This window comes from Podarcis erhardii, assembly GCF_964252035.2.
Source record: "Podarcis erhardii genome assembly, chromosome: 6".
Classification (NCBI taxonomy): Eukaryota; Metazoa; Chordata; class Lepidosauria; order Squamata; family Lacertidae; genus Podarcis; species Podarcis erhardii.
Genome location: NC_138510.1, coordinates 58,349,229 through 58,374,877, shown reverse-complemented (window position 1 = coordinate 58,374,877; position 25,649 = coordinate 58,349,229). Strand labels below are relative to the sequence as shown.

The 25,649-nt window shown below is 41.8% G+C and overlaps 1 protein-coding gene and 1 pseudogene across 2 annotated transcripts; one reads left to right on the top strand and one right to left on the bottom strand.

The window, feature by feature from the left end:
- The first annotated feature begins 50 nt into the window (after nt 1-50).
- On the top strand, nt 51-11,448 carry CYB5RL (cytochrome b5 reductase like). Its single transcript, XM_081866938.1, has 7 exons — nt 51-177; nt 1,941-2,120; nt 3,812-3,960; nt 5,697-5,784; nt 9,402-9,506; nt 10,366-10,569; nt 11,053-11,448. Exons 2-7 carry the CDS (start codon nt 1,944-1,946, stop codon nt 11,254-11,256), a joined length of 927 nt encoding a protein of 308 aa, XP_081723064.1. The 5' UTR covers nt 51-177; nt 1,941-1,943; the 3' UTR covers nt 11,257-11,448.
- Nucleotides 11,449-11,737: 289 nt separating this feature from the next.
- Nucleotides 11,738-22,879, bottom strand: LOC309344253 (annotated as a pseudogene). The gene is made up of 3 exons (XR_014161683.1): nt 22,748-22,879; nt 13,327-14,828; nt 11,738-12,919 (listed from the first exon to the last, which is right to left on the bottom strand). The product of XR_014161683.1 is annotated as an uncharacterized misc_RNA (transcript).
- Nucleotides 22,880-25,649: the final 2,770 nt, after the last annotated feature.

Sequence of the window (25,649 nt, the reverse complement as noted above, 5' to 3'; positions counted from 1 at the left end):
CTTGGAGCCCCCCAGCTCCGGGCGGTGTGCATGGTTCTCCCGCGTCCTCGTTTAACCCCCATAAGAACTACAACCACCACCACTACCACCTGCGATTAAAGCCCCTTTGACTGTCCCCGCCGCAGTTCTCACGTTTTGCATGCGAAAGGTCTTGGTTTCACTCCTTCCCGTTTCCAGGTAGGGCATCGCTGCTGGAGGCGCTGGAGGGTGGCATCAGGGGGGCTGAGCTTGGTGGCCCCCCATGGCCCGGCTTGGTGTAGAGCAGCTTCCGTATGGGGGAGATCGAGGGGCGCTGAGCCTGCGGAGAGAGAGGGGCTCCTTGTTCATGGGCTGCCAATGATTTTGGTCACAAGCCGAAGTCCAAATAATTCGATTCGTTTCTTCTGCCCCTCATGTCATTATTTATTGCGTTTATATCTCCCCCCCCCCCAGTATCTCAAGGCTGCATACACAGTTCTACTCATTTAATCCCCACAACAACCCTCTAGGTAACAAAATTTTAAAAAGTCCTTCCAGTAGCACCTTAGAGACCAACTAAGTTCTTCAGAAGTGTGCATGCACACGAAAGCTCATACCAATAACAAACTTAGTTGGTCTCTAAGGTGCTACTGGAAGGATTATTTTTATTTTGTTTTGACTACGGCAGACCAACACGGCTACCTACCTGTAACTAGAACCTCTAAGGTAAATTAGGCTGAGAGGCAATGACAGGCCTACAGACATGTACACTACAGGGCATCATATCTTTCTCATTATTTATTTCATTTATACCCTATCCCTCTTCTAGGGCAGCATATATGATATGCTCACAACAGCCACTGTCTCCTCATAACAGCCCTGTAAGTTAGGTGGCAGGGAGGGTGATGGGGCCAAGATCACCCAGTGAGTTTTGTGAATAAGCAGGGATTTGAACCTGGGTGTCCCTTCCTGGTCACATTACCTTATACAAGGCCAGCCCACGCCACACACCTTTGGGTAGTTTTGCCTCTGACCTACCAAGCATGGTCAGAGGCAGCAGCACAACACAGGAAAGTAGGCAGGACTGTGGACCCGAATTTAAGCTATAGTCAGAACCACACAACTTCCTTTTCTTGATATGTAGAACACAGCCATCATGATTAGTGGCAATCGATAGTCTTATCTCGCATGAGTTTGTCTAAACCTGTTTGTAAAGTTGATGGCCATTGCTGTACTCATTTTGATGTAAGGCAAGGTGCATAGACATCTGTAGGCTCAACCCCCATATGGCTCTTAGCTAGTTTGTGAATGCATCCAGATTGGATTTTTTAATGTAAATGTGTACATGTAAAACTGTTAGCCTCCCCTGATTATGTAACTTCAGAAGAGTCCAGCAAGATGGTTTTTCCTAAAACAACTACATTATACGAAAGGATGACATACTGAACTCTGATCAGGTTTACAGAGGTTTAGCTACTAAAACATACTGGGGACAGGATCCATAGCCTCGACATTTTCGCTTTTGGGACAACAGATTTTACATTCTCTTTGACGCCTTTGCTTCTGTAGAGAGTTGGAAGGAGGAAAAATTACCTGTTTAACCTGCTCCTGCACCATCAATCCAAAGCAAAGTATGATGCTGTAGAAGGTTACAGTTGATTACCTGTGTATATCATTTCCCATTAAAAAATCCTGAAGCAAAATAACAAATACTGTAGTAACATACCAAAACTTAAAAATAACAATATTCCAAAAATAGATTAAAAACAGATATAAGTGTTAAATTTAACAATATTTATGTACTACTTGGTCATAACAAAAATTCTTAAGAGGTTTACAAGTAATAACATTATCAATAAAATATGAAGTGCTTCCAAGCAAGGAATTCAGCTATAATGTGCTAAAATACATGTTGGTTGTGGTAGGGACAGATCATCTCCATCCAGCAGTTTGAAACTGAGTGTTACCGGTATATTTTCTAGATAATGGATGATAGTGAAGATGACTGGCTGTCTCTCAAGCCCAAAGAGCCATTGCCATCCCAGTGCTGCGGTAGTGGCTGCAAACCTTGTGTCTATGACACGTATCAGGACGAGCTGGAGCAGTGGGAAAAGGCCAAGGCAAAAAAAGACAGAAGCCTCCTGACAAGGAAGAAACAGCAAGTAGAAATCTTAAAATTATGTTAATATTTCATCTGGGTCCTATTCCCCCCCCCCTTGTAAATAGATCCCATTGATTTCAAATTGATCTACTGTACGTTCAGGTATATCTGTTTAGGCTGCATTCCTAACCACACACACCTGGGAGTAAGCCCCACTGAATTAAGTAGGCCTTATTTCTGAGGAGACATGGTTAAGACATGGTTACTTTGCAGTTACTTTCCAAAACAGTATTTTGTCCTTTTTATATCTAATTAGAAGTTTAATATGAGTATGTTTCAAAAAGTTTGTCTTTGACGTGTTTCTCTCTTGCCAGTCTCTTGAATGCAGAATTATTAGAAAAAGTGTTTTATAACACTCATCAAATTTCCCACTTTTTAATATTTGTAATTATAGTTTGCTACCATATTGTCTTCCCAATAAATCTTGCAAGTATTTTTCTCCTATAAAAAGCAGTAAAATATGTAAGCTTAATTATCATTACATTTTAAATGCAAGAAAATATATAGTAATTCATGCAGGAGAATACATTCCTTTCTAGCATCTCTCATATTGATGAACATCACAACTTACTCATAATTCAGTTTTATCCCATTGTGCCATCTGGGCTTTCTCCAATTCTGTTAACGCACCTCAAGCACCCAACAACTGAGAGCAAGCACAAAGCTCTTTAAAATATGATGTTGCTTATTGGAGTAATACCTGAGAAAGGATGCTAGGAACTGAGGTGCCGATCCCATTGAGACTAAGCCCCATTGAACGCAATGGGTCCTACATCAGCCTAAAAACGCATAGGGTTGTGAAATGCATGCTGGGAAAATGAGAACAAGGAAATGAAGAAACAAAGAGAAATGCTTTTTTTTATTTGAAATGATAGATATTAGGGTTCAAGCCTGCTTGGAAGCCCTTTCCATTGGCCTGGAAGCCATTTTGATGTGCCAGGGCTAAGGCTGAGGCACATGCTCAGAGGTGCTTTTCTTTATTATTACTTGTTCCAAATCTGAAGTCTTGAGACTTCAATCAAATTCAGGGGCCACAGAATGAATGGCTCACGTGCCCTGCAAAAGATAAAACGTGTCTTGAACAAATTGGTAATGCAAAATTTGCTTCTAAAGATTGCCTGGAGGCCCGAATAAGCTATTCTCTTCACTGGATCTTTGTACTGTGAGAAGCTTCGCTCATGTAATTCTTGCAGACATGGAGCTGTTAAAAGCGCTGGAGTTTTGCAAAGGAAGAAAGACGGCAGCCCTAGTGGGAGGTCTAGAGAAAAATAAGAAATTGCTTTTGAGAGAGACTGCAAACTAAGGAGGAATGCCCATCCGTTCCTTGAGATAGGTAGAAAATTACCTCCTAGATGGCCTTCCATCATCTTTTGGGAGTGCTATTACTATTTCTGTGTGGACATACCTTTAGTTTCTCACCTTCTAAAATCATTATCAGCATATTGTTATGGTCATAATTGTAAAAAAGGCAAGCAGATTAAAATGGGGCTTCACAAATAATTACTTACTGAATTAACACTTTATTGAGACCAGATGTATTCAGTCTTTAAAATTTGTGTGTGTGGCAGGGTGTGTGTGTGTGTGTTTTGCAGTAACATGTTTCACCATGGCAGAATTCACTCACATTTTTTTAAGAAAAGAAAAGAGGGTGGCATTGCTTAACCTTGTAATTATTTATTGTTGCTTTTGCAGTGTAGTAATTCAGAACTAACTCCAGAAACGTTTACAGCTTTCATCATAAGCTCTGTGGATCAGCTGACAGAGGACACCTACCAGTATAAATTTGAATTGCCTGGAAATAGCAGCCTAGGGTTGAGTTTGGGACAACATATTGTGCTAAGGTACTGTACCCAGTCTCTAGTTAAACAGGCCTCAGTATGTGATTTAACTTGCTTTTTGTTGTTGTTGAGCTACAAAGATTTCATGCCAAGTAAATCATAATTTCTGTGCTCCCAGATTGGCTCTGTTGAAAGAACTTGTGAGCTCACTGAGCTTATTAACCTTGTTAATTTTATGGTATATGCCACCCTACACTTGCTTTTCCTTCCATTTTAGTTGTATTGGAGGCAGAAAAATTAAGTGTGGGTAAGAAAGCCAATTTGCAGAAACGGAAAAGGTGAAAAGCAAATGTGTATTGGAATGATCGTCACGTACCAACACATAGGGACAGTATATTAACTTTTCCCCTTGAGGAAGTTATGCCCATTGCAGTACAGAGCCACCTTTCATATTATTTATGTTATGAGTTACCTTTGTATCCCACCCTTCCTCTAAGATAGGCATGGCCAAACTCGGCTCCCCAGATGTTTTGGGACTACAATTCCCATCATCCCTGACCACTGGTCCTGTTAGCTAGGGATGATGGGAGTTGTAGTCCCAAAACATTTGGAGGGCCGAGTTTGGCTATGCCTGCTCTAAGGTCTGTGGGAACATTTTGCCCTCCCAGTAACTCTGTGAAATAAGTTAGAGTGACTGATCAAAGTTGCCCAAGTGAACCTTATAACTGAGTGATGGTGCAATCTCTAGATTCTGTGGTCCAACACCAACACCCTGACCATAATATCTTTCTTTTTAAAAAATTGTTTATTTGGCTTTTCAGATTAAAATTATACAATCACGTATCCAACCTGCAACATAAAAACAAGATTCCAAAGAATCTCCTGGACTTCCCCCCTCCCCTTTGTTGGAGGACCATAATATCACACTGAGCATCTATCCAAAATGCCTGATTCCCACTGAAAACAGATTAATAAAGCTGCTGTTGGCAACTGTTCACTATATATCCTCCCCATCACTGTAACCGCTAGATGCCTCACAAAACTTCATTAAGGATAAAAGAATTGACTATTCTGAGTTGAAAAGTTGTCTGTTGTTGATGTGCAATTGATTGGCAGTGGAAGCCAGGCGGTACATTGCTTCCCAAGTCTTTTTTGGACTTTTAAGATGACTGTGATTCAGTTTCTATAAACTGGGTGAGGTTGCCAGCACCACGACAGGAGCATGGTTCATTCTGGGCTCCTTCCAACACATGTAGGAATACAAATGGATTAAGCCTAGGAGTAGTATCATTGACCTCTGTGCAACATTTGTGAGATAGGTCTGATTTTACATGACTGTTTCAGTTATTCTTTCTGCACATTTAGTTGTTTGTTAATATTATTTCCATGTATTCACTATCTGTCCAAGGCCATTTATAATCCCCCCCTTAGTATAGTTCTATAATTCCCTTACTTTGTGAGCAACATAGCTATATTGCACAAAATAGCTAGGCTGGCCATGTAGCTCATCTGGCCCCAGGAAAGGGAAAGATTGTTAAGGGAGGTGTGTGACACAGAAATCTGAGGTTATTTCAATGCCTTGAATCTCTGTGATTTCACTGCAAAATGGGAGGGAATGATCTATTGTCTGGCTTGGCAAAGGACAGCCCATGGGGAAGGAGGAAGGATACCTGCAGTGCTTTTCAGGCAGCAGCCTTTGCTGAGAGAGCAGTACTTTGCTGACAGGAATTGTAAGGGATTCAGATCAGGGTTCCCTTCCTCTATCTTTCTCTCTCTCTCTCTCTTTTTTCCTTCCTCAGAGGACTAGTGAATGGTTTGGAGGTTCAGAGAGCCTATACTCCAATTACTCCTGTGAATGCTGAAGGGTACTTTGAAGTTTTAATAAAGGTAAATAGCGGCCTTTGTTCTATAGATTAACAGCTTGACGTAGGAATCATGTCATCTTCTAGGCCAGCTGAGTGCTTAGCTTTGTACTTTAATAACTAGAGGCCTGCAGTCAAAGATTTGGCTTGTTAGTCCTAATCAATATGTGGAATTCTGCCCCCCTCCCCTCACTCTGAGGTAAAGACGAGGCTACTCATGCAGCGAGATGAGGTGGTAGACTGGGGTGACGGGATTCTGGGTAGTACCATTTCAGAAACTTCCTGCAAGTAAAAAAATGACATGTACTACATGTAGCACTGCCTTTTGAGGCACATTCAAGAGGGCTTTTCCTGTGGCAGCCTGCCACATATGGAACTCCCTGCCGCAAGAGATTAGGTTATCTTCCTCTCTGTGTTCAGCTGACATTTTATGCCTATTTTTAGAGAAACAACCACACCACGAGGCTTTGGTTCTGCTGTTGCTTAATTTTGTTTATTTATTGTTAGCTCTGGCTCTCCGTGCCTCCCTGTTTCATGACGCTGTGTTTAGACCTAGTTGGTTTTGGTATTTGTTTTAATAACATGTTATTTTACTGTTGTTGTTATTTTTGTGGCTGTTTACACCTTGTTAACATCTTGGAGCAACTCCATTTCCAAAGGGGAAAGCAGAATGCAAGGGTTCCCCCCCACCCATAAATAAGTACAACTTTCCCTAATCCATAGTTTTCTACATGCAGTGAGCTTTCAACGCAAGGCAGAATCTTAAAATGCGTTCCCACCCTACCTCCCATCTGAATAGTTTCTGTCCATTTTACCCCGTCATTCTGCCGTATGTATAGACTGCACCCAAGTCAATCAAGTTGACAGCTCAACAGGCTTTACTTCATGGTTAAGCCAAGTTGTTCTTAGAGAAGGGCAGCTACTTGGTGCATGTTGGGCTGCAGCATTTTGTCCTTGTGAAGGGTTTTGTGATGATGAGGTGGGGGAGTAAAAGGGTTGAGGATGGCTCATCTGTCATTTTGGACAATATGGAGCCATCTATACAGGATCCATCTTTGTGCCTATACTAGTAGTCATCTGTTACATTGCTATGGTATGTTACAGGCAGTGTAGCCAGAATGACCACAGCAGGAAACTGTAGTAAGTACAGAACCTGCCATTCCATGCTGTGATACAGCTGTAATGTTTTTAGGATCAGTGTCAATCACTGCATAAGGCAATTCTCCTGAGTAAATTCAATGATTTCTCTATGGGATTAAGAGATTTATTGATTGCAGCCTTTGAGTCCTTATGTTCAGAAGGAATGTTGGCAGAGCCTAACAAGGATCAGTGCAAACATAAATAATTATGAGCCTAGGAATATCAAAATCATGTCTATCTTTTTAATCTGTCTTTACACCTTCTCAGGGGAAGATAGATTTCACTGTAAATCTCAAACCTCAAGCACTAGATCTTCCAGGCAGGTCACAGGGACCCATCATTTTGCCCTCTGCTCACCCTCCAGGAATGTGTGCTTTTCAGGGTTTTATCATTGATTGCGTGATAGTTTGAGCATGAATTATACTCCTTTTGAGGTGTGTATAGCTTTTATAAGACACTTGTGGGTGGATCATTTCACCATTATTGTGGCAATTGGAGGGGGAAATGCTACATTTGAGCTGCATTAATAGGTTACCTTTATAGGCTGACTGTGAAATTTTATATATACTTGCTTATTACACACAAGTTTTGCATTTCAATAATAGTAGTAATGATTGTAATAACACCTTCCCTTTATATAGAACCTTTCATCCCAAAAGGAACCATAGTTATTCTCTGGCGGTAACAAAAGAGATGGAACACCCATCGTAAAGCACCCATTTGTATAACTTGGCTTTGTAGATTGTAGTGTATTTCTCACTATTCAGGCAATTTTTGGAAGTACTATATTATTATTATTACTATGCAATCCAAGTGCTGTTCAGACACCCCTGTGTCCCATGATTATGGCGCTGCATTTGTGATACTACAGTTAAGTGCAAGTGAGTGGCGATTTTCTGCGCTTAACCCTCCCTTTGAGTGATTCTATAATGTTATGGTGTTTTTTGGTGTAAAACCTGGCATAGAGGTTTTCTCTTCAGGAGTTTCTATTTACAAGAATTCATTACAAACCAGTTTGGTCATTTCCCCATTAGAACGAGGAAGGAACCTATTCGATTCTAAATACATTGTGTCTCCTGCAACCAATCTCTCGCCAAATGGGAAACGTAACTGAAGTCTTCTCTCTCTTCACACCTTGAATTTAACATCCTCTTCTGCCTTCTTCTCACTATGGCTAGAGGTCATACGGCTACCAGCAACTCCACCCTGCCACGGCTCCTAAAGTTTTAACAGCAGCCTGGCATGCAGACATTTATCAGCAATGTCTCCTGAGATGAAGATACATGATAAGAAAAGCTCCATCTGCTAAATGGCAATTGTAAAACCAGCAAAGACCACCTGTAGCAGCTTGAAGCGTAGCTGTCAACTTTTCCCTTTACTTGTGAGGAATCCTATTCAGAATAAGGGAATTTCCCTTTAAAAAAGGGACACATTGGCAGCTATGCCTTGAAGGCTAACGCATATATTGTGGCATAAGCTTTCATGGACTAGTGCCCACTGCAGTGGGTGAAGTTGACTTTAGTCCATGAAATCTTATGCCATAATAAATTCTTAAGTCTTTAAGGTGCTGCAACACACTGTGTTGCTTTTGCTGCAATAGACTCTCCCTCTGGGAATTTTTTTTCTATGCCAGAGGCATAGGAGCAGAGATTGTGTAAAGCTGGCCACCTTAAGCATAGCTATCTCTCTTCTTAGAATCACAGAATTGTAGAGCTGGAAGGGACAACAAGGGTCATCTAGTCCAACCCCCTTCAACGCAAGAATCTTTTGTCCAGTGTGGGGCTTGAACCCCTGACCCTGAGATTAAGAGTCTCATGCTCTACTGACTGAGCCAACTCTGTTCTTTCCTAGATGCAGATGCTTTTTACATTCATTATTGTAGATGCAGATGCTTTTTACATTCATTATTGAAGAGAAAATATGGTGCTGTGATCAGATTTTTGTGTGATACGTTGTGTTAGCTTGAACTACTTTCACTCCAAACTGATAGATGAAGGAAGCATTAAAAAGGCAGAATATACAAGTCCTGGAACAAATGACCGAAGAGGCATTGTGCACTTGAATTTCACTACTCAGAAAGCTCCCTTTTTCCTATAAATGCACAGAGTTCCACAATGAATAAATGATTGCATGTGTTAGGTGCTATTTTGTGTATCTGTTAGTATTGGGTGCAAAGGCTATTTGCAGTCAGAGCAGGTTTTAAAATACCTGAGTGGTTTTATCTGCCACCCAGCTTAGTCAGCACAATCACAATACAAGCAATAGACAATCTTTATTTTGCATACACTTGAGCAAATTAACAAATAATAATGCTAGATTCATAACTCATGTCCCAGATTAATTTAAATCTCTTTGTGCTAGACCTTTAATATATATTTTAAGCGATTTTAAAAATATTTTTTCTGTTCTAGTTTATGAAATTTTATTTGTAGAATATAAATGTGAGGTTTTCCTCTCAAAAATGTTTTTGTTTGTTTGTTTGTTTTGTGTTTTCTTTACAAGTGCTATGAAGATGGACTCATGTCACAATATGTAAAATCCTGGAAAGAAGGAGATTCGGTTTGTTGGAGAGGACCATTTGGAGGTTTTCCTTATTCAGCCAATCAAGTAAAGCCATATATATACTTACACACACACAACCCCCCTCTCAACCCCTTCACTACATAGCAATCACAGGGGAGTTAACAGCATAATATCTAAAAATGTAATATAAAATAAAATGGACAATACAATACCAATGAGATACAATCAGATGTAGGGCCATTATTACAAGTAGTCAAATATCAAATAGTTGGGTTCCTATTTTTGGTTTCAGGAAATGAGGGGAAAACCGGTAGGGTTCTTCAGATTTTCACCACAGTGCTTCAGAGCTTTGACATGGATCTGTGTAGGATGCAATTTCTTTTAAAAAGAACAAGAGGAGAAAATATAGCAGATGATCAAGAATAGAAGTCGAGTCAGATTTAGTATAATTTTATTTTATATTTGATAATTAAGGCTGTAATCCTAAATAGGACGCACTCCCCATTGAACGAAATAGAATTCCATCCCAAGTCAACATACTTAGAATTGTCCTGTTAATATTGCAAACCACAAGAGACAGAAAAGATAAACGGTGAAGTCTGAGTCCTTTCTGAGCACTGTCCTCCTACCATGTTTGTTTCATTCCCTCTTGAAGCTTCCTTGTCATCTGAATTTCAATACTGACCATGATTTAGCATGACATGCACTTTCTGGAACAAGCTCATGTCTATTCAAAAAGTTCATTATTGCCAAGTAAAGCTTTCTCAGTTGATCACAGTGGACACGATTGCCAAAGGAGAAAAGATAATCCCCGAGTTATGCAGTGTTCACACTTTTTTTATAGGATGAAATGATGAATTGGCGTTGAAATTCAGTTTCTGTTGTAGTGTTTTTCCATTTCCAGTGACTCAGATGTATTTGGCATCTTCTGCTTCATTTTCAGTATGGAGAACTTCTCATGCTTGCTTCTGGTACTGGTCTAGCACCAATGCTTCCTATTCTTCAGTACATAACAGAGAATGAGGATGATGAAACATTTGTAACTTTAGTGGGCTGCTTCAGGAACTTTGAAAATATCTACATGAAGCCTCTTCTTCAAGAGCAATCTCGATTCTGGAACATAAGGGCATTTTATGTATTAAGCCAGGTAATATTCTAATAGGCAATTTTTCCTTCCCATGGGACAGTGTGACAACCTTCCCCTCGTTTGATGCATGAACCTTCATCCTATATGTATTGCAAGTGGTTCAGTCCTGCACTGAAAACCTTGTCATGTCTAGCCTTCCTAGCTGGGAAAAGGACCCTAATAGCTAGGTAGTAAAGCCCATGTTTGTATGTAGAGCCTTTTGCAGCCCAAGAGCCGCACCCCCTCATATACAGTGTTCCAGGGGCCACATGCCAGGGCTGAGTGGATCCGGAAGCGAAAGCAGCCAGAACAATGGATGTGACTCTTATCTTTGTACAGAAGGCTACATCCCGGCCAGACAAAAGCCAGTGGTCTCTACATCCCACCTCTTCTCCTTCCATCCAGGAGAGAAAAACAGGATTAATATAGCTCAAGGCTAATTTAGTATTGGCCGTATGTTTCTCTGAGATGATTTTAAAGTGTCTTATACTTTTGCCTCTTCAGGAACATTCACTCAAAAATCTGCCTTGGAGCTTTCAAAAAAACACGCACCTTGGTCGAATAAACAAGGAAGTGATTAAGAGTATAGTGAACACATGCAGAAGACAACCTTACATATTGATATGCGGCTCTGTGACATTTAGTGAAGAGATGGAGAGATCTTTGAAAGCCATTGGTCTTAAAGAAGATTCTTATTTTATATTTTAACGGACTTTAAACAAACAAGGTATCTTTGCTACGAATAATCTTAATCTGCCTTTGGTCAGATTGGATTTTAAAAAAATGTTTAGCTGTGCCAATCCATCCAAATGTATGCCTTCTGTGTCCTAAGAGTTGGCTAAACAATCCCATGAATGAGCAGATACCACAGCTAGTGATAAAAGCCTGGTTCCACTTGCAGCCAGTTATTCTTGACTGTTTCCAGAAAGTAATTATGGGGAAGCTATTGCTCAGCACCATGGGAATTGTCCTGTGGCATCCCACAGAGCTCCATCTTGTCCCCCATGGCATTTAACATCAGTTTGAAGCTGCTGAGAGCTGTCATCAGGAGATTTGGAGAGAGATGTTATCAGTATGCAGGTGATGCCCAGCTCTATCTTTGTTCCATCTGAATCAGGAGAGCACCTCAGGACTCACACTTAGAAGCAGTGATGGGCTGGATATGAACCAATACACTGAAGCTGGTGCCCTAGGCACAGTCCAGCAAGAGACTTGTCATATTTAAGCCCCATTGAGAGCGATAACATGGAATTTAGTCATGACTAAGTTTTGCTGAACTGTGGCCAGACTCCACTGCCCACCATTCAAGTTCAGAGGGCAGAATCTTCAGTACAATAAGGAACCAAAAAAAGAGAGCTTCAACTTCACTTTATAACAAAAGGCCTAAATTTGATCTATTTCAGAGCTGGGAGGATATTGATCTGTAGACCGAGGAAACCGGAAACCTTAGCCTGATCTAATTAATACACATAATGGAAAATTGCATTGGGTTTCTGTTGTTAGTCATAGAAGCCTCTTTGAGGGGGAAATACCCCATGATGTTCTACTTTTCTCAGCACAGAACTGAAAAATGAATACATCTACAAAGCTTTGCTTCCAGCGTAGGGAGGGGTCATAGCTTGGTGGTAGCTACATGCTCTGCATACACAAGTTCCCATCACCAGTCTCTGGCATCTTCTCTTAAAAGGAGGAACAATGGTCTGCCTCAGTACCATGCAGATTTATGTTCATATGTGTACATAATGTATGTATTTGTGGCTACGTTTTAGCCTGTAAAGAATTTACAGTCAAATAAGCTACTGAAAGCTGTTCATGTTAAAAATCATGACCAATCTACGCAGTGCTCAGAAATATAGCACACTACTACCATCATTTCTTGTGGCATTTAAAATGCTTCCATAATATGTAAAAATGTCTTCATATACTGTGCAATTCAATTTATCTAAATAGCCTCAGGAGCACAGAAAACATTTGAGTAATCAGACAGCAGATAAAAGAGGATATCATTTCCATAAGGTTACACTGATGTGGAGTCACAAGAGAGATGGGTGAACTCAAAACTGAATTAGTAGTATCTGAAGGTGGGAGAATAGGGAGAGGTCCCACTGTATATAGAAAAATATAACGCTTTAGCTATGTCACCTTGATTCTTTCCAAATAGACAGTCCTGAATCTTTGGGGAATAATATGATAAGAATCAAGATAATCAATTGCTCCTCTTTATTTCTCTGTTCACATGGATAACTTGAATCATACAACCTGACTTTATCCTCTGGCAAGACTGCTTGAACAGGACAGGATTGTATCTTACTGTCCTTGCGCTAGTGCAAAACAGTCACTTAATGGTTGTAGCCTGTTAACTAAATCCCTACTCGGGTGTTCAGTGGATGTATGAGGCGGGAACAGGACAAAGCTTTCTGGCTGCATACCCTAGCCTAAGCCCTTGCACCTTCAGGGGCCCTACATAGCAGCCCTTTCTATGTGTTCATTTAAATGCACATAGGTCAGGGTGTGGCCTGAGGAAATGGGCCTATTTCCCTCTCCACACATTCAGTAAACATGTAGGATAACACATACAGGGATAAATGCTTTACATGGAAACCAAGCCTTACAAGGAACACTAGAAGGAGCTGGGTATGTTTAGCCTGGAAAAGAGGAGGCTGGGAGGAGATAGGATAGCCATCTTCAAATATCTGAAGGGCTTGGTATCTGGACCAGGATTGAAATATTTAAACAGAGGAAAGCATCAAACCATTAATTCTAGCATGCGGGGGCCACCTAAATTGTATAATTTGGCATCTCAATGATTGGTATTATTAATTGTATTATAATTTGGCATTGTTATAATGAGGTTGTTATTGGATTGGATTGTTGTAATGGAAGACTAATAAAAATCATTATCAAATATCTGAAGGGCTGTCATATGGAAGGTGGTGCAAGGTTGTCTTCTCCTGCTCCACAGGGTAGGACTCGAACCAGTGGTTTCAAGTTACAAGAAGGGAGATTCCGACTAAACATCTGGAAAAACTTTCTGACAGGAAGAGCTGTTAGACATTGGAATGGACTCCCTTGGGAGGCTGAGGACTCTCCTTCCTTGGAGGTTTTTAAGCAGAGGTTGGGTGGCCACCTGCCATGGATGCTTTGGTTGAGATTCCTGCTTTGCAAGGGGTTGGACTAGATGACCCTCAGGATCCCTTCCAACTCTACAATTCTATTATTCTATGACATGTATGCATCTACATTCAACAGGGAAAAGAACATTGTCATTATCACTGAAATCCCCTATCCCCTGTGGTTGCTGCTTGCTAAAGTTTTAGGAGACAGGAGATACAATCTCAGAGCCATCCTTGTCAGTTCTTTCCTTGCTTAAGCACTGGAGGTATTTTTTTGGTACAGTATAATGTTATGCTTCATGGAGGCATTAAGCAGTTGTTTGGGACTCTGTTGTGGGAATGTCATATAATTCTTCTAGCTTTGCTTCTGTGTTGATTTAATAATAGTTATGGGTAGATAGTAATTAGCTTGTGTTGGCACAAGCAGTGGTAAGCATTTAGGTACACTATAGGATTTTGTTGTAAGAAATAGAAACTTGTCCATCAAATGTTGTGTTTTTGCACTACATAATATGTGAGATAGCAGTAGTTATTCTTGAATGACTCAGACTGCCATTCTAAATACATCTGCTGGAGAGTAAGTCCCACTGAATTTAGATTGACTTCTGAGTAAACATGCTTCAGATTTCGCTGTCAAAGAAACGATACTGACTTGAGTTCTTTGACACACAAGATTGTGTTTAGCTTTAAATTCATAGAATTAGATGTGTCATTTCCATTATGTTTTTAACTGAATGGGACTATTAATAAGTTAGTCAAACATGCCTAAAAAGCTTCTTCTTCTTTTTTTAGTCATACAGGAAAGATATGAAAGGTATAATTTTTTCAGCAGTCAGTCAAAAAGTATATGGCATGCACCGAAACAACAAAAATGAGTATTTGATTTCCATACTGTTAAGGAAGTGGATTTGTCTGAACAGGGACCCCAGAGACACTGGCTTATCACCACTGTGTCAGCAGTGTCATCTCTGTCTTTGCTGCCAATGACAACATTGACAATTAGCTTATACTGTGGATGGGCAAACTTCTTAAAATGTGTCTTATTTCATCACTCAAGGTTGTGATGAGAATGACACATTTTACTGGTTCATAAGTGACATGAGCAAATTCTGCTGGTAAACACTCCCTGCTTGAGCTCTCCTGTGCAGGTGAATCAGAAATCTGTAACTAGAGGTTCTTCCAGACTCTCACTATTTTGGGGTGGAATTCAATCAAGTACAGGCAAATACAGGTGACACATTGGTAGTTGACTCACTGAGGGACTTGGGTATGTTTTTAGCCTGGTAAAGAGGATACTGAGAGGAGATATGATAGCCATCTTCAAATATCTAAAGGGCTGTCACATGGAAGATGAAGCAAGCTTGTTTTCTCCCACTCCAGAGGCTAGAAGCTGAACCAATGAATTCAAGTTACAAGAAAGGACATTCCGACTGAACATCAGGAATAAATTTCTGACAGTAAAAGCTGTTTGACAGTGGAGCGGAATCCCTAGGGAGGTGGTGGACTCTCCTTCCTTCCAGGTTTTAAAGCAGAGGTTGGATGGTCGTCTTCCATGTTGTCTTTAATTGAGATTCCTGCATTGCAGGAGGTTGAACTAGATGATTCTCAGAGTCCCTTCCAACTCTACAGTTCTGTGATACTTCTCCAGAAAAAAATCATGGTTGAAGCAGCTTATAACAAACAGCAAAACATCTCAAGATCAACCACCGCAGGTCAGTAATAGTAAAATGACAACATAACAGCAAATATAGAATACAAAGAAACCAACTTCTCTGTGCTGTATATAACAACATTACATCAACAACATTAGAAATAACCAGGGAGCTTGAGAGTTTCACCTTGGTCCTAGAAATGCTTCTCCCATGCAGTTCCTCCTGCAGCAGCTTCTAAGGTTTCTAAAGGCTGGGGTATCTGGAAACGTTCCTCCCATGATGTTGCTCACAGTCCTTAACTAGAAGGTCTTGTGCAACAAATCCACTTCGCCCCAGAAAATAGACGTTTTTCAATAAGGAACATGATGCAAAAATGCAATGGAACCTAAGAGAGAATACCTGCTTTGATGCAATGTCATCTAACCTCCCAGCAAACAAATGAATGCTCAATCGATTTTTTTTAAAAGCACACCTGGAAGCACTCCAAAAGGCAGGGATGGGTAACAACCCTGCTTTGTTTGACAGGCTTGTCTTGCACTGGCTATGGCAGGTCTATGACAGGTCCTTAACTGGAATTAAACCTATTTCGATGAAAGACACGCTGTGTGTACATACAATGGCAGCTGGCGGGGGTCTATCTGAAAGGCCATTGCCCCCACTATACTGGTACTCCTTCTCACAATGCGCAGTCCTGCCGTTCCTCTACAGCAGGAAATACAATTTAATTTGAATTTGTTGACCCTCCTAGATAGAGGAATAGTGAGCTCATCTAGTTGCAGAAGCCTACACATGCTTCCTGTTCCATGCAGAAACCCACACACACTGTACCTTCTATGTGGATCAGGCCATGTTTTTCAGGTAGATGGAAGATATGCTCACCTAAGATATGCTCACTTGAAAACTGGAGTGATAAGCTGTCCATGTCATGTCTTAAGGAGAATATATCAGCACTTCTACTTGGTTGCTAAGAAGTGAAGGTAGGGGAACATATGCTTAGATTTCATAGTAACCTTTATATTCTTGCAGAGCTCTGTGTTTTTTATGGCTGCATGACTAGCAGGCATTTAGCGGGTATATTTGTGTGTTTGGAAAAGCATCACTTGTTGAATTTGTGCTTTCCATGCAGCAATTAAAGACCCTAAAACCCTTCTGGGCAAAGAGGTCAAAGCAATGGTGAGGAGTTTAAGAAGTGGGATGTGATTCTCTGATAAAGAATGATGAGGATTGCTGGGGTCACTCTGTCTGGAGAGAGAGGTAGTTGAGAAAGCTACAAGTGGATCACAGGTGGGATCTGGCCTGAAGAAAAGCCAAAAGAAGGCTTAGGGAGGGGGAGAATAGTCAGTTGGGAAAACCGACTGTGATTCGGATTCACAGCCAAGCACTCAGCCCCTCCACAGGTGATCTGAAAAAAAGAGAAGCCAGAGGCAATATATAGATAAGGCCAGAAATCAGGAGGCTCTAATACCCTTAACAAGTGATAACCGCATCAGTGGGACTTGTACACTTTTAGTTAGTAGCTTCCATATATTAATCAAAAACAGCATGCTCAGTGCATCGGATGATTCTAAGCTTTTAGATATCTCCCAGACAATTGTAAGGATGATGCCAGATGACATACTTTTATAAAAAACAAATGTCTGTTTGGGGGGCTGAGGGAGGAGAGAAGCTGAGTTAGGGGTTGCTAAAACATATGAACAGACTTTCAAAATTCCCTTTCTGCCCTCCCCATTTTCATTCTTCTTTATTCCACCAAGGTGTAGAGGCTGAAGTAGACACCTTCCTTGCAATGGTGCCCCGGTAGTTCCTCTGCGTGAACCCCCCCTTTTCCTTTCCTTTCCTTCCCTCCCCCTCCATCTCCATCTGACTGACAAATGACAATTCTGCCATTTCAGACACAGCTTGTGCAGCGCAGGCACCAGGTCACGAGAGGGTGAAATGTGTCACAAGGCTGAAATACGATGTCTCCTGGGCTCAGGTCACAGCTGGCGCCTCTTTGCAGTCCTTCTGCCCCCCCTCCTGGCTAAGCAAAGCCATTGTGTCCATTGTGTGCACGGCAAATGGCAAAAGGGGGGGGGGGCTGCGAAACAAGCCAGAAAGGAATGAAGAAAAACCAGGCAAATAGAATTGAGTCCTTCACTGAGAGAGGCTAGGGCAAGGGATCCCATTGCTGCATGCCCAATTTCCTCAGAAGAATGCAGGGGCAAAAATGGAATGCTATAAAATGGCATCGAATGACTGTAATGCTTCAGTCAGTCAAAACTGATTGCTTAAAAGTAAGGCAATTGAACTTAACTGCAATTAAAAATCACAACCACAATTGCTGTATTATTCCTTGGTTAACGGTGTCAATAAGGGGGAGGAATAGGACTCCGAACTAACTAATGTGCTCTAAGCAACTACATACAGTACCTGCCACCCTTTTGAACACATTCTGCCATCTATGCACGTTCATGCTACAGTCACACATCAGGAAGAAGCACAAGTTGGTGCTGCTGGACACCACAATATTATGGCAAGAAACAACTTCTAGCTTACATGCAAGTGTTTCCAAGTATAAAATGAGGTTCCCATTCACAAAAACAAACCTGTACTGAGTTGAGCAGTGTTGTGCAGCATTTGACATGTGCTGAGTGGGTATCGGCTCATTTCAGTACACAAGCGGCTTGCAGCACAGTGTACAGACAATGCCTCATAAAGCACAATGCAGCAAATACAGATGGATTTCTGAATTCGGTTTGTTCTGAAGTAATCCACTGGCCATTACAGCAAATCATAGAATCATAGAGTTGGAAGAGACCACTAGGGCGATCGAGTCCAACCCCCTGCCAAGCAGGAAACACCATCAGAGCACTCCTGACATATGGTTGTCAAGCCTCTGCTTAAAGACCTCCAAAGAAGGAGACTCCACCACACTCCTTGGCAGCAAATTCCACTGTCGAACAGCTCTTACTGTCAGGAAGTTCTTCCTAATGTTTAGGTGGAATCTTCTTTCTTGTAGTTTGGAGCCATTGCTCCGTGTCCGCTTCTCTGGAGCAGCAGAAAACAACCTTTCTCCCTCCTCTATGTGACATCCTTTTATATATTTGAACATGGCTATCATATCACCCCTTAACCTCCTCTTCTCCAGGCTAAACATGCCCAGCTCCCTTAGCCATTCCTCATAAGGCATCGTTTCCTGGCCTTTGACCATTTTGGTTGCCCTCCTCTGGACACATTCCAGTGCCAAGCACTGTGGGGATGCAATAAAGCTATACTGTATTCACCATGATTGTAACCGTTGGCATTATGCATGGAAGCCCAGAGAGTGGCCAGCAACATCCTGAGAGAGTTTTGTTTTTTAGTTTTTAGTTTTTTTAAAAAATATATATTTTATTAAAGTTTTCTTGGTTTACAAAGGTATGCACCATGTCTCTTTTTTCAAATTACATTTTCCATAGGTCAGTTTCATTTGTTGAGACATTAGGGTTACATTAAGAAGAAAAAAGGGGAGAAGAGGTAGAGGGGGCCATGGTGGGTGGGGTCGGAAGGCAATATTTCTATTTTGCTTAATGTACGTGTGGGTTTTTGTGTCAGCGTTGTTTGTGCAGGTTCTCTTTGCTATTCGCTTGAGTTCCTTTGGTGGTGAGAGAAATTGTGGTTGGCCTAGGGTGCGGTTGCTTGTTTGTGATTGGCTGTGTTGAACTTTGTTTTCGTGTGTGAGTGGGGTGTGTGTGTGTGTTTGAATCAGGTTAGCCATATTGATTCATATGCTGTTGGTGGATTCTTGTCATTATCCTGAGAGAGTTGATAATAGAATTGGTAATTGGTGTGCACTTTTGCTGAGTCCTGCTCAGCATTACTTGAGTCTGGAGGCTGCACCATGGAGCTCCGTAATGCTCATTCAGATATACTTATGCTGATCATAATAGCGTGATGTTGATTTCCACCCATTGTGTCAAACTGTGGAGATGTGGGTTCAAATCCCTGTTTGCCCACTTATTACCTTGTAAAGCGCCCGAGACCTGCGGGTTTAGGGCAGCATACAAATTTTAACAACAACAACAACCATCACCACCATGCAGCACAGAGAATGAAGTGTCTTCTTGTTTTAACCCAGCTTGAAGAAGAAGACACTACCCCCCCCCCCACAGTGTCCCCCAAAGTACTCTGGGAAAGCACAAAATGGAGGGTGATACAATTGATACCTGAGGATAAGTTGGGGAAAATCATGTAAACACTGTGCAGTACTGGAAATCACACACCATTTCACTTCATATTTTCATTTTGCGAGAACTGCCTCCAACAGACATGGCTTGTGACTTGTCTACAAGGTCAAATAAGCGAGCGGCCATGTTAGGAATAGATCCCAGATTTCTTTTCACAACTGTTTGGTGTTTTTAACCACAAGCCTGATTCCTTCGAAAGGGTAAAAGAAGGCAGAAAGAGTTTAGATAGAATGTCATTACTCGAGTTGGAATTTGTCCCGGACACTGTGGTTAACACTTCATCTAATGCTGGAGAGGGTTTTTTTTTTATAATTGGTCCTCAGGGCTTTGTAACAGTTCCCTGTTTGCTTAAGTAAACGGAGTAGTCAGCCCTTTAATACACTGTGCGGACGAGACAGGAGCTATTCCACATTAGTCTTCATTAGGTGGACAGCACTGGCTAGGCTGTGAAATGCTGGTAGTTGACCACAACCTCCTGTAGAAAGCACCTTTTACCCCAGTGTTAAGCTTTATGCATTTTACATGAGCACTTAACACCAGAAAACACTGGATGTCACTGAACCATAAATGTTAATGCTCAGTTTCCATCCGGCGCAACTCACACGCCCAACAGTTGGCTGGAAAAGGGTGGAGGGGTCTAAAGCTAGCTATATTGATTCCTCCATTGAGTAATAGATTTAATTCTAGGACTAATAGTGTTAGCAAAGACAAGTTTCAGTGGGCCAGATGAGGTGTTTGGGGGGTTTTTTTGTAAAAAAAGCTCACCATCTTTCCTTAAGGAATTTCTCCTTGGAAAAGAAGCTTTTCCAGACATGAATGGAGAAAGACTCACATGTCATAATTATTTGCATTAATTGAGATCGGGAGCTGTGAAACACCGCATTGGGCTTCTATGAAGCTTAAGTTATAAGGAAGACAAGTTTCCTGCACTTCTAATAGTTGCATAACTGAGAATTTCATCAGGTACAGCTTTTTAAAATTTATTTATTAATTAAACAAAATAGTTATAATTATTAAATAAAAATATTATTATCAAATAAAATATTGTTAATTAAGTAAAATTTGTTTATTAAATTTATAAAATAAATAGATACAGCTTGCATGCCATTCAATCTTCTACACAACTTTTAATGTTTCAGAAGCCATGCCGCCTTTTACATCTAATTTGGAGGCCAAATCAGAGTCCAAAACATTTATTCTTCTATAGGCCGGATGCCGTTTGATAATGCTTTATGCTCTTAACAAATACTAAATAATTATTTTAAATGTTTGCTTATCGCATTCTTATTCCACTCAGGCACCAGGCCCGTTGGCAGACCAACTCTATATTTCAGAGATGTCTGCAAGCACGACATAAAGCCTGGCAACATCAAGCCTGCCATGTGAGAATCCCTTGCAGACGACCACAGTGCCTGGAAAGAGTCAAGTCATGCATCCACAGCCATGACCAGAGGAGGAAATATCCTATGCATATTGACTTGGAGGCAGTGCTATTTTTCTAGAAAAAGAGGTGCTGGAACTCACCCTGAAATCCTCTCTCTTTCTCTTAGATATGGTTACCAGATTTTTTTCAATGAATCCAGAGACAACCCCCCCACCCCCCGAGGCTGAGTAGCAACAGGGAGTCAGAAGTGGGGATGGTGAGGCCAAAGACCCTGGGCCCAAGCACACATGCATATTGTATAAAGGGGCAAAGCCCTTCTTTCGCACCCTGTGAAACATAAATGCGCAGAGTTTTTAAAAAACTGGGCAATGGCGCGCTGCGCGCCCATGACTCCTGAGCCTCCCCCGATCTCCTGCCCCCTTCCTCCTCTGTTTTGACTGATCAGGGGAGGCTTGGGAGTCACAAGGAGGTGGCTGTTGCCCAGGTTTTTTGAAAAAAAAACTCTGCACATTTACCGTATTTTTCGCTCTATAAGACGCACCAGATCATAAGACGCACCTAGTTTTTGGAGGAAGAAAACAAGAAAAAAAATATTCCGAATCCCAGAAGCCGGAATAGCAGGAGGAATCGCTGCGCAGCGAAAGCAGCGATCCCTCTTGCTGTTCTGGCTTCTGGGATAGCTGCGCAGCCTGCATTCACTCCATAAGACGCACACACATTTCCCCTTATTTTTTAGGAGGGAAAAAGTGAGTCTTATAGAGCAAAAAATACGGTATGTTTCACAGGGTGCAAAAGAAGGGCTTTGCACCTTGCCTGGCAGAAAAACCACACGCCTTGTGCCCCTCCTGGGCAGTGCCCGCCCGCCCATGACTCCCAAGCCTCCCCCGATCTGTCAAAACAAAGGGGGAAGGGGGCAGGAGATCTGCACCGCCGGACGTCCCTGGTTCCCCTTCAGCAGTGGCGGCAGCAGCGAGCAGCTCCTGAAGCCAGCCAGAGCTAACTGCGCTACCAGGCTGGCTCTGGGCTGCTGAGGCTGCCACTGCCACGTTTTCTGGGGACAGATTTGCAAATCTGGGGACATTCTGGGGACGGAATTTGTCCGGGGACAGATTTGCAAATCCGGGGACATTTGGTAACCCTATCTTAGAACGGCAATGGTGTCCACCTGAGAGGTGCCAGAACTGAGTTCTGACGAGTTCCCCTGGGGAAAAAAGCCATAGTTGGAGGTAAGTCTTATTGTGCTCATTTAGGCTTACTCCCATGGCTGTAGCCTCAGCTACTATGATACACCAGCTCATATGGTGGTAACTGTACCCCCATTTACTTGCTGAGGCAGCAGGCCATAACATTTGTCCTTCAAAATCAACCCTGCCAGCTTTGAGTAAATTAGCATGCCCATGAGGTGTTTTGCAAAGGAGCAATTTTTGCATTGCTATGGGGTCCTGCAGTTATTAACAATTTCTTACCACAAAGGAGCAAAAGAAAACCCTCAATATACTTTTACCAAGTGTGTGTAAGAGAACATCTCTCTCTCTGTGTTTCTTTTTCATAGAATTTCTAGAATATGTACGACTCTGAATTCATTCTTTTGCATAAAAATGAGAATCGTTTGGTTCAGGAAGCGAGCGAGAGGAGACGAACTAAATATTATTATTGTTATCATTGCCCATAAAATAAATCTAGTCACTTAGTGACCTTGGCACGAGGTATTTCCTGGGAATTGATGACTGATTGGTGTTAATGGCCCTCAGCTGCACCTCAGGCCATCAGCTCCTCCCAGCTGGTCATTAATCCACAGGAAATGTCTCAGGTATCGATCCTTATAGCTTAATTAATAAATGCAACGTGTCTTATGGTCTTAGATTTAGAGATGGACCTTTCTTTTTCTGCTGCTTTGAAGGTGACATTTTTACCTCCAGCCTCTCTGGAAGTATTTCCTTTGAAAGCTTTTGCTTCATTTTGTCTCTCAGAATTCATCTCTGTGAGGAGGCAGCAGAGAATTTCACCCTTAGTCAGGGAAGAAGAGAAAGGAGTAGTGTGTGTGTGTGTGTGTGTGCACAGGAAACTTAAATACCTATTTAAATTGGAAGCACACACCAAACAATCAGATCTGTGTGGCTGACATGCACATTAACACCCTGGTGTGCACATAACCTTAGTCTCATGGTTTGTAATTAAGTGCTACTCAAGAGTAAACCCATTTAAATCAATGGAACTAAGTTGACAATATTCATTCATTTCAATGGGTCTGCTCTCAGTAGGACTAGCATTAGATACAACCCATTATGCATAAGAGTATGCCAGCATCACATACCCATCCTATGGTTATTGTTATGCCATCTTATGTTTTGATGGGTCGGCTACAAACATCCATATCTTCACCCTTTGGCTAGCCCTTTAGCAACGCCCCCCCCCCCCCGACACAGAGATAGGACAACATCATTGCTCTCTAGATTCCTTTCTCCTCTCCTGTTGGACAACATTTAGAGTCCTGCTGGTTGTAGAGGAGAATGGCCTACAGTGGATACTCTCCTCAAATCACCACAGCTTATTGAAAATATTGTAGTTCAATCGTACTCATTGTTACTCAGAAATAGGTCCCCCTGTGTTTACTGGGGCTTACTTTTGGATTAAGTGTATATAGGACTGCAGATTACTTTTATATTCGTTTTAGATTCAAATGATTTTTCAAAATTGCTTTCCTATTTCCTCCTAGATAGCATATGCTCTCCTACCACATCAGTGCAGAAAACCCCGTGGCAACAGCTCCAAAGGCCATCATTTGTACGCAGTGTTTTTCTATAGGTAGTCACTGGACCAAGTTAAATCCAACATAAATTAGGGATTCATCAAAGCACTGATACTCTTGCGTTGTTGTTTTTCAGGTGTGGTCCCATATATCCTCTAAATATTTAGCCCAAAGGTACACTGCAGAGCCCGAGTATAATTATTATTCCAAAGATGTAAATTTAAAATCGCGTCAATCAGTCAAATGCAAGTCTTTTCCCGGTTGAGCAGATCAACTTGAATCTTACCCTAAATCTTGAATGAACACTGTATTAATCACAGTACAGTAAACACAACAATACATTTGGGATAGAGGAAAACAATAAATGTTACAGGTTAACACTCACGGCAAAAGACTGAGGTCTCCATCTTAGCTAATGCTAGTTGTGTTTAAGTACAATTGAAATCAATGGGGTTTAAATTAACCGCTAACATGTAATTGAGGCTTAAGCATAAACTAAATTTAGTTAGCTCAATTAGGGTCTGATTATCTAAAAATCCTTATGCCTACACAGTGAGTCTACACTCCTTCTAGATAGTTTCTTTTAAAATGCTCCCAACTTACGGTTAATTAAAGAAGAGAAGGCTGTCAAACTGAAACATTTCCTTGGTAGTGCCTCTTAAAGATGGTGTGAGCACTTTGGAAAAGTAGATGTTAAATATTGATCAGTGCTGCATGTATTTCACATGAGTCCTTCCAGCATGTACAAACAGGTTGCTGTCACTCTACCAGCTATTTATTTTGACTTCAATGTTGATTTATCCCGCTCTCCATAAATCCAGAAGTAAATAAGACTTGTATTAAATTTTATTTTTCACAATAGAGGAGGCAGAGAGAAAGACGGATGGAAATAGTTTTAATTCCACCTGCTTTGTTCAGAATGTAAGCCTGCTAGTCAAAGGTTACATTCCTTCTCACCAGTATACAGTGGTACCTCGGGTTACATACGCTTCAGGTTACAGACTAACCCAGAAATAGTACCTCGGGTTAAGAACTTTGCTTCAGGATGAGAACAGAAATCGTGCTGCGGCGGTGCAGCGGCAGCAGGAGGCCCCATTAGCTAAAGTGCTGCTTCAGGTTAAGAACAGTTTCAGGTTAAGAACGGACCTCCGGAACGAATTAAGTACGTAACCAAAGGTACTACTGTAAAATTTGCCCAGTGATCTTACTGCCATGTTCCCCTTTCTAAGCTTAAATTTCAGACTATAGGCATAAATTCCTGAGAGTTTTAGGTAGTGCCAGTGGGGAACCAATAGTAATGGGGTAAGGACATTGATGACATTATTCACATTTAGTGTTTAAAGCCCTAAACAACTTTGGCCCCAAACTTCCTGTAGGCCCACCTGGTTGTTAAGATCTCAGAGGGGGCCATCTTGGTAGCCCCTTCTGCCTTATTAGATGTATGGGCTGGTGGCAATGTGGGAGAGGGCATTCTCTGTGGCAATCCCTAAGTTGTAGAATTTCTTCCTCATGAGGTGCATCTGGCATCTACACAATGCAGTTTTTGGATAATGCTGAAGACACACCTCTTTACCCTGACCTTTGACACCTGAGACAGCTTAGGTCCAAGTCATCTGAAAGACCATATTCTCCAATGCGACTTTGCTTGGGTTTTGAGATCTTCAAGGGAAGCTCTTCTCTCAGTCCCACCATCCTCACAGGCACACTTGGTGGGGACACCAGAGAGGGCCTTCTCAGACTTCCGGGTTGGCGCCATCGCCGAATGGCGGACTCCCTCCGAGCTCCGGAGGGAGCCTGCTCGGCAGGGGCTGGGTTCTACAGCGCCGGCGACGCGGGGACCCTCAAAAACCATGGGCGCTGAAACCCATGGGCATGGTGACTCGGCGGGCACCGTTTGCGCCCCCCCCGACCACGCGAAGGAGCCTTTTTAAAGGCTACGGAGCGGGTGACGGGGGGGGGGTGCTGTGAGTCCTCCGCTTCCCCTGCCGAGTGAAGCCG

What these genes read in the sequence shown, in the direction of transcription:
- CYB5RL (XM_081866938.1), top strand. Translation starts at nt 1,944, where the DNA reads ATGGATGATAGTGAAGATGACTGGCTGTCTCTCAAGCCCAAAGAGCCA. An exon ending in GGACAACATATTGTGCTAAG is followed by an intron (nt 3,961 to 5,696) that starts GTACTGTACCCA and finishes TTCCTTCCTCAG; the next exon opens with AGGACTAGTGAATGGTTTGG. An exon ending in ACTTTGAAGTTTTAATAAAG is followed by an intron (nt 5,785 to 9,401) that starts GTAAATAGCGGC and finishes TTTCTTTACAAG; the next exon opens with TGCTATGAAGATGGACTCAT.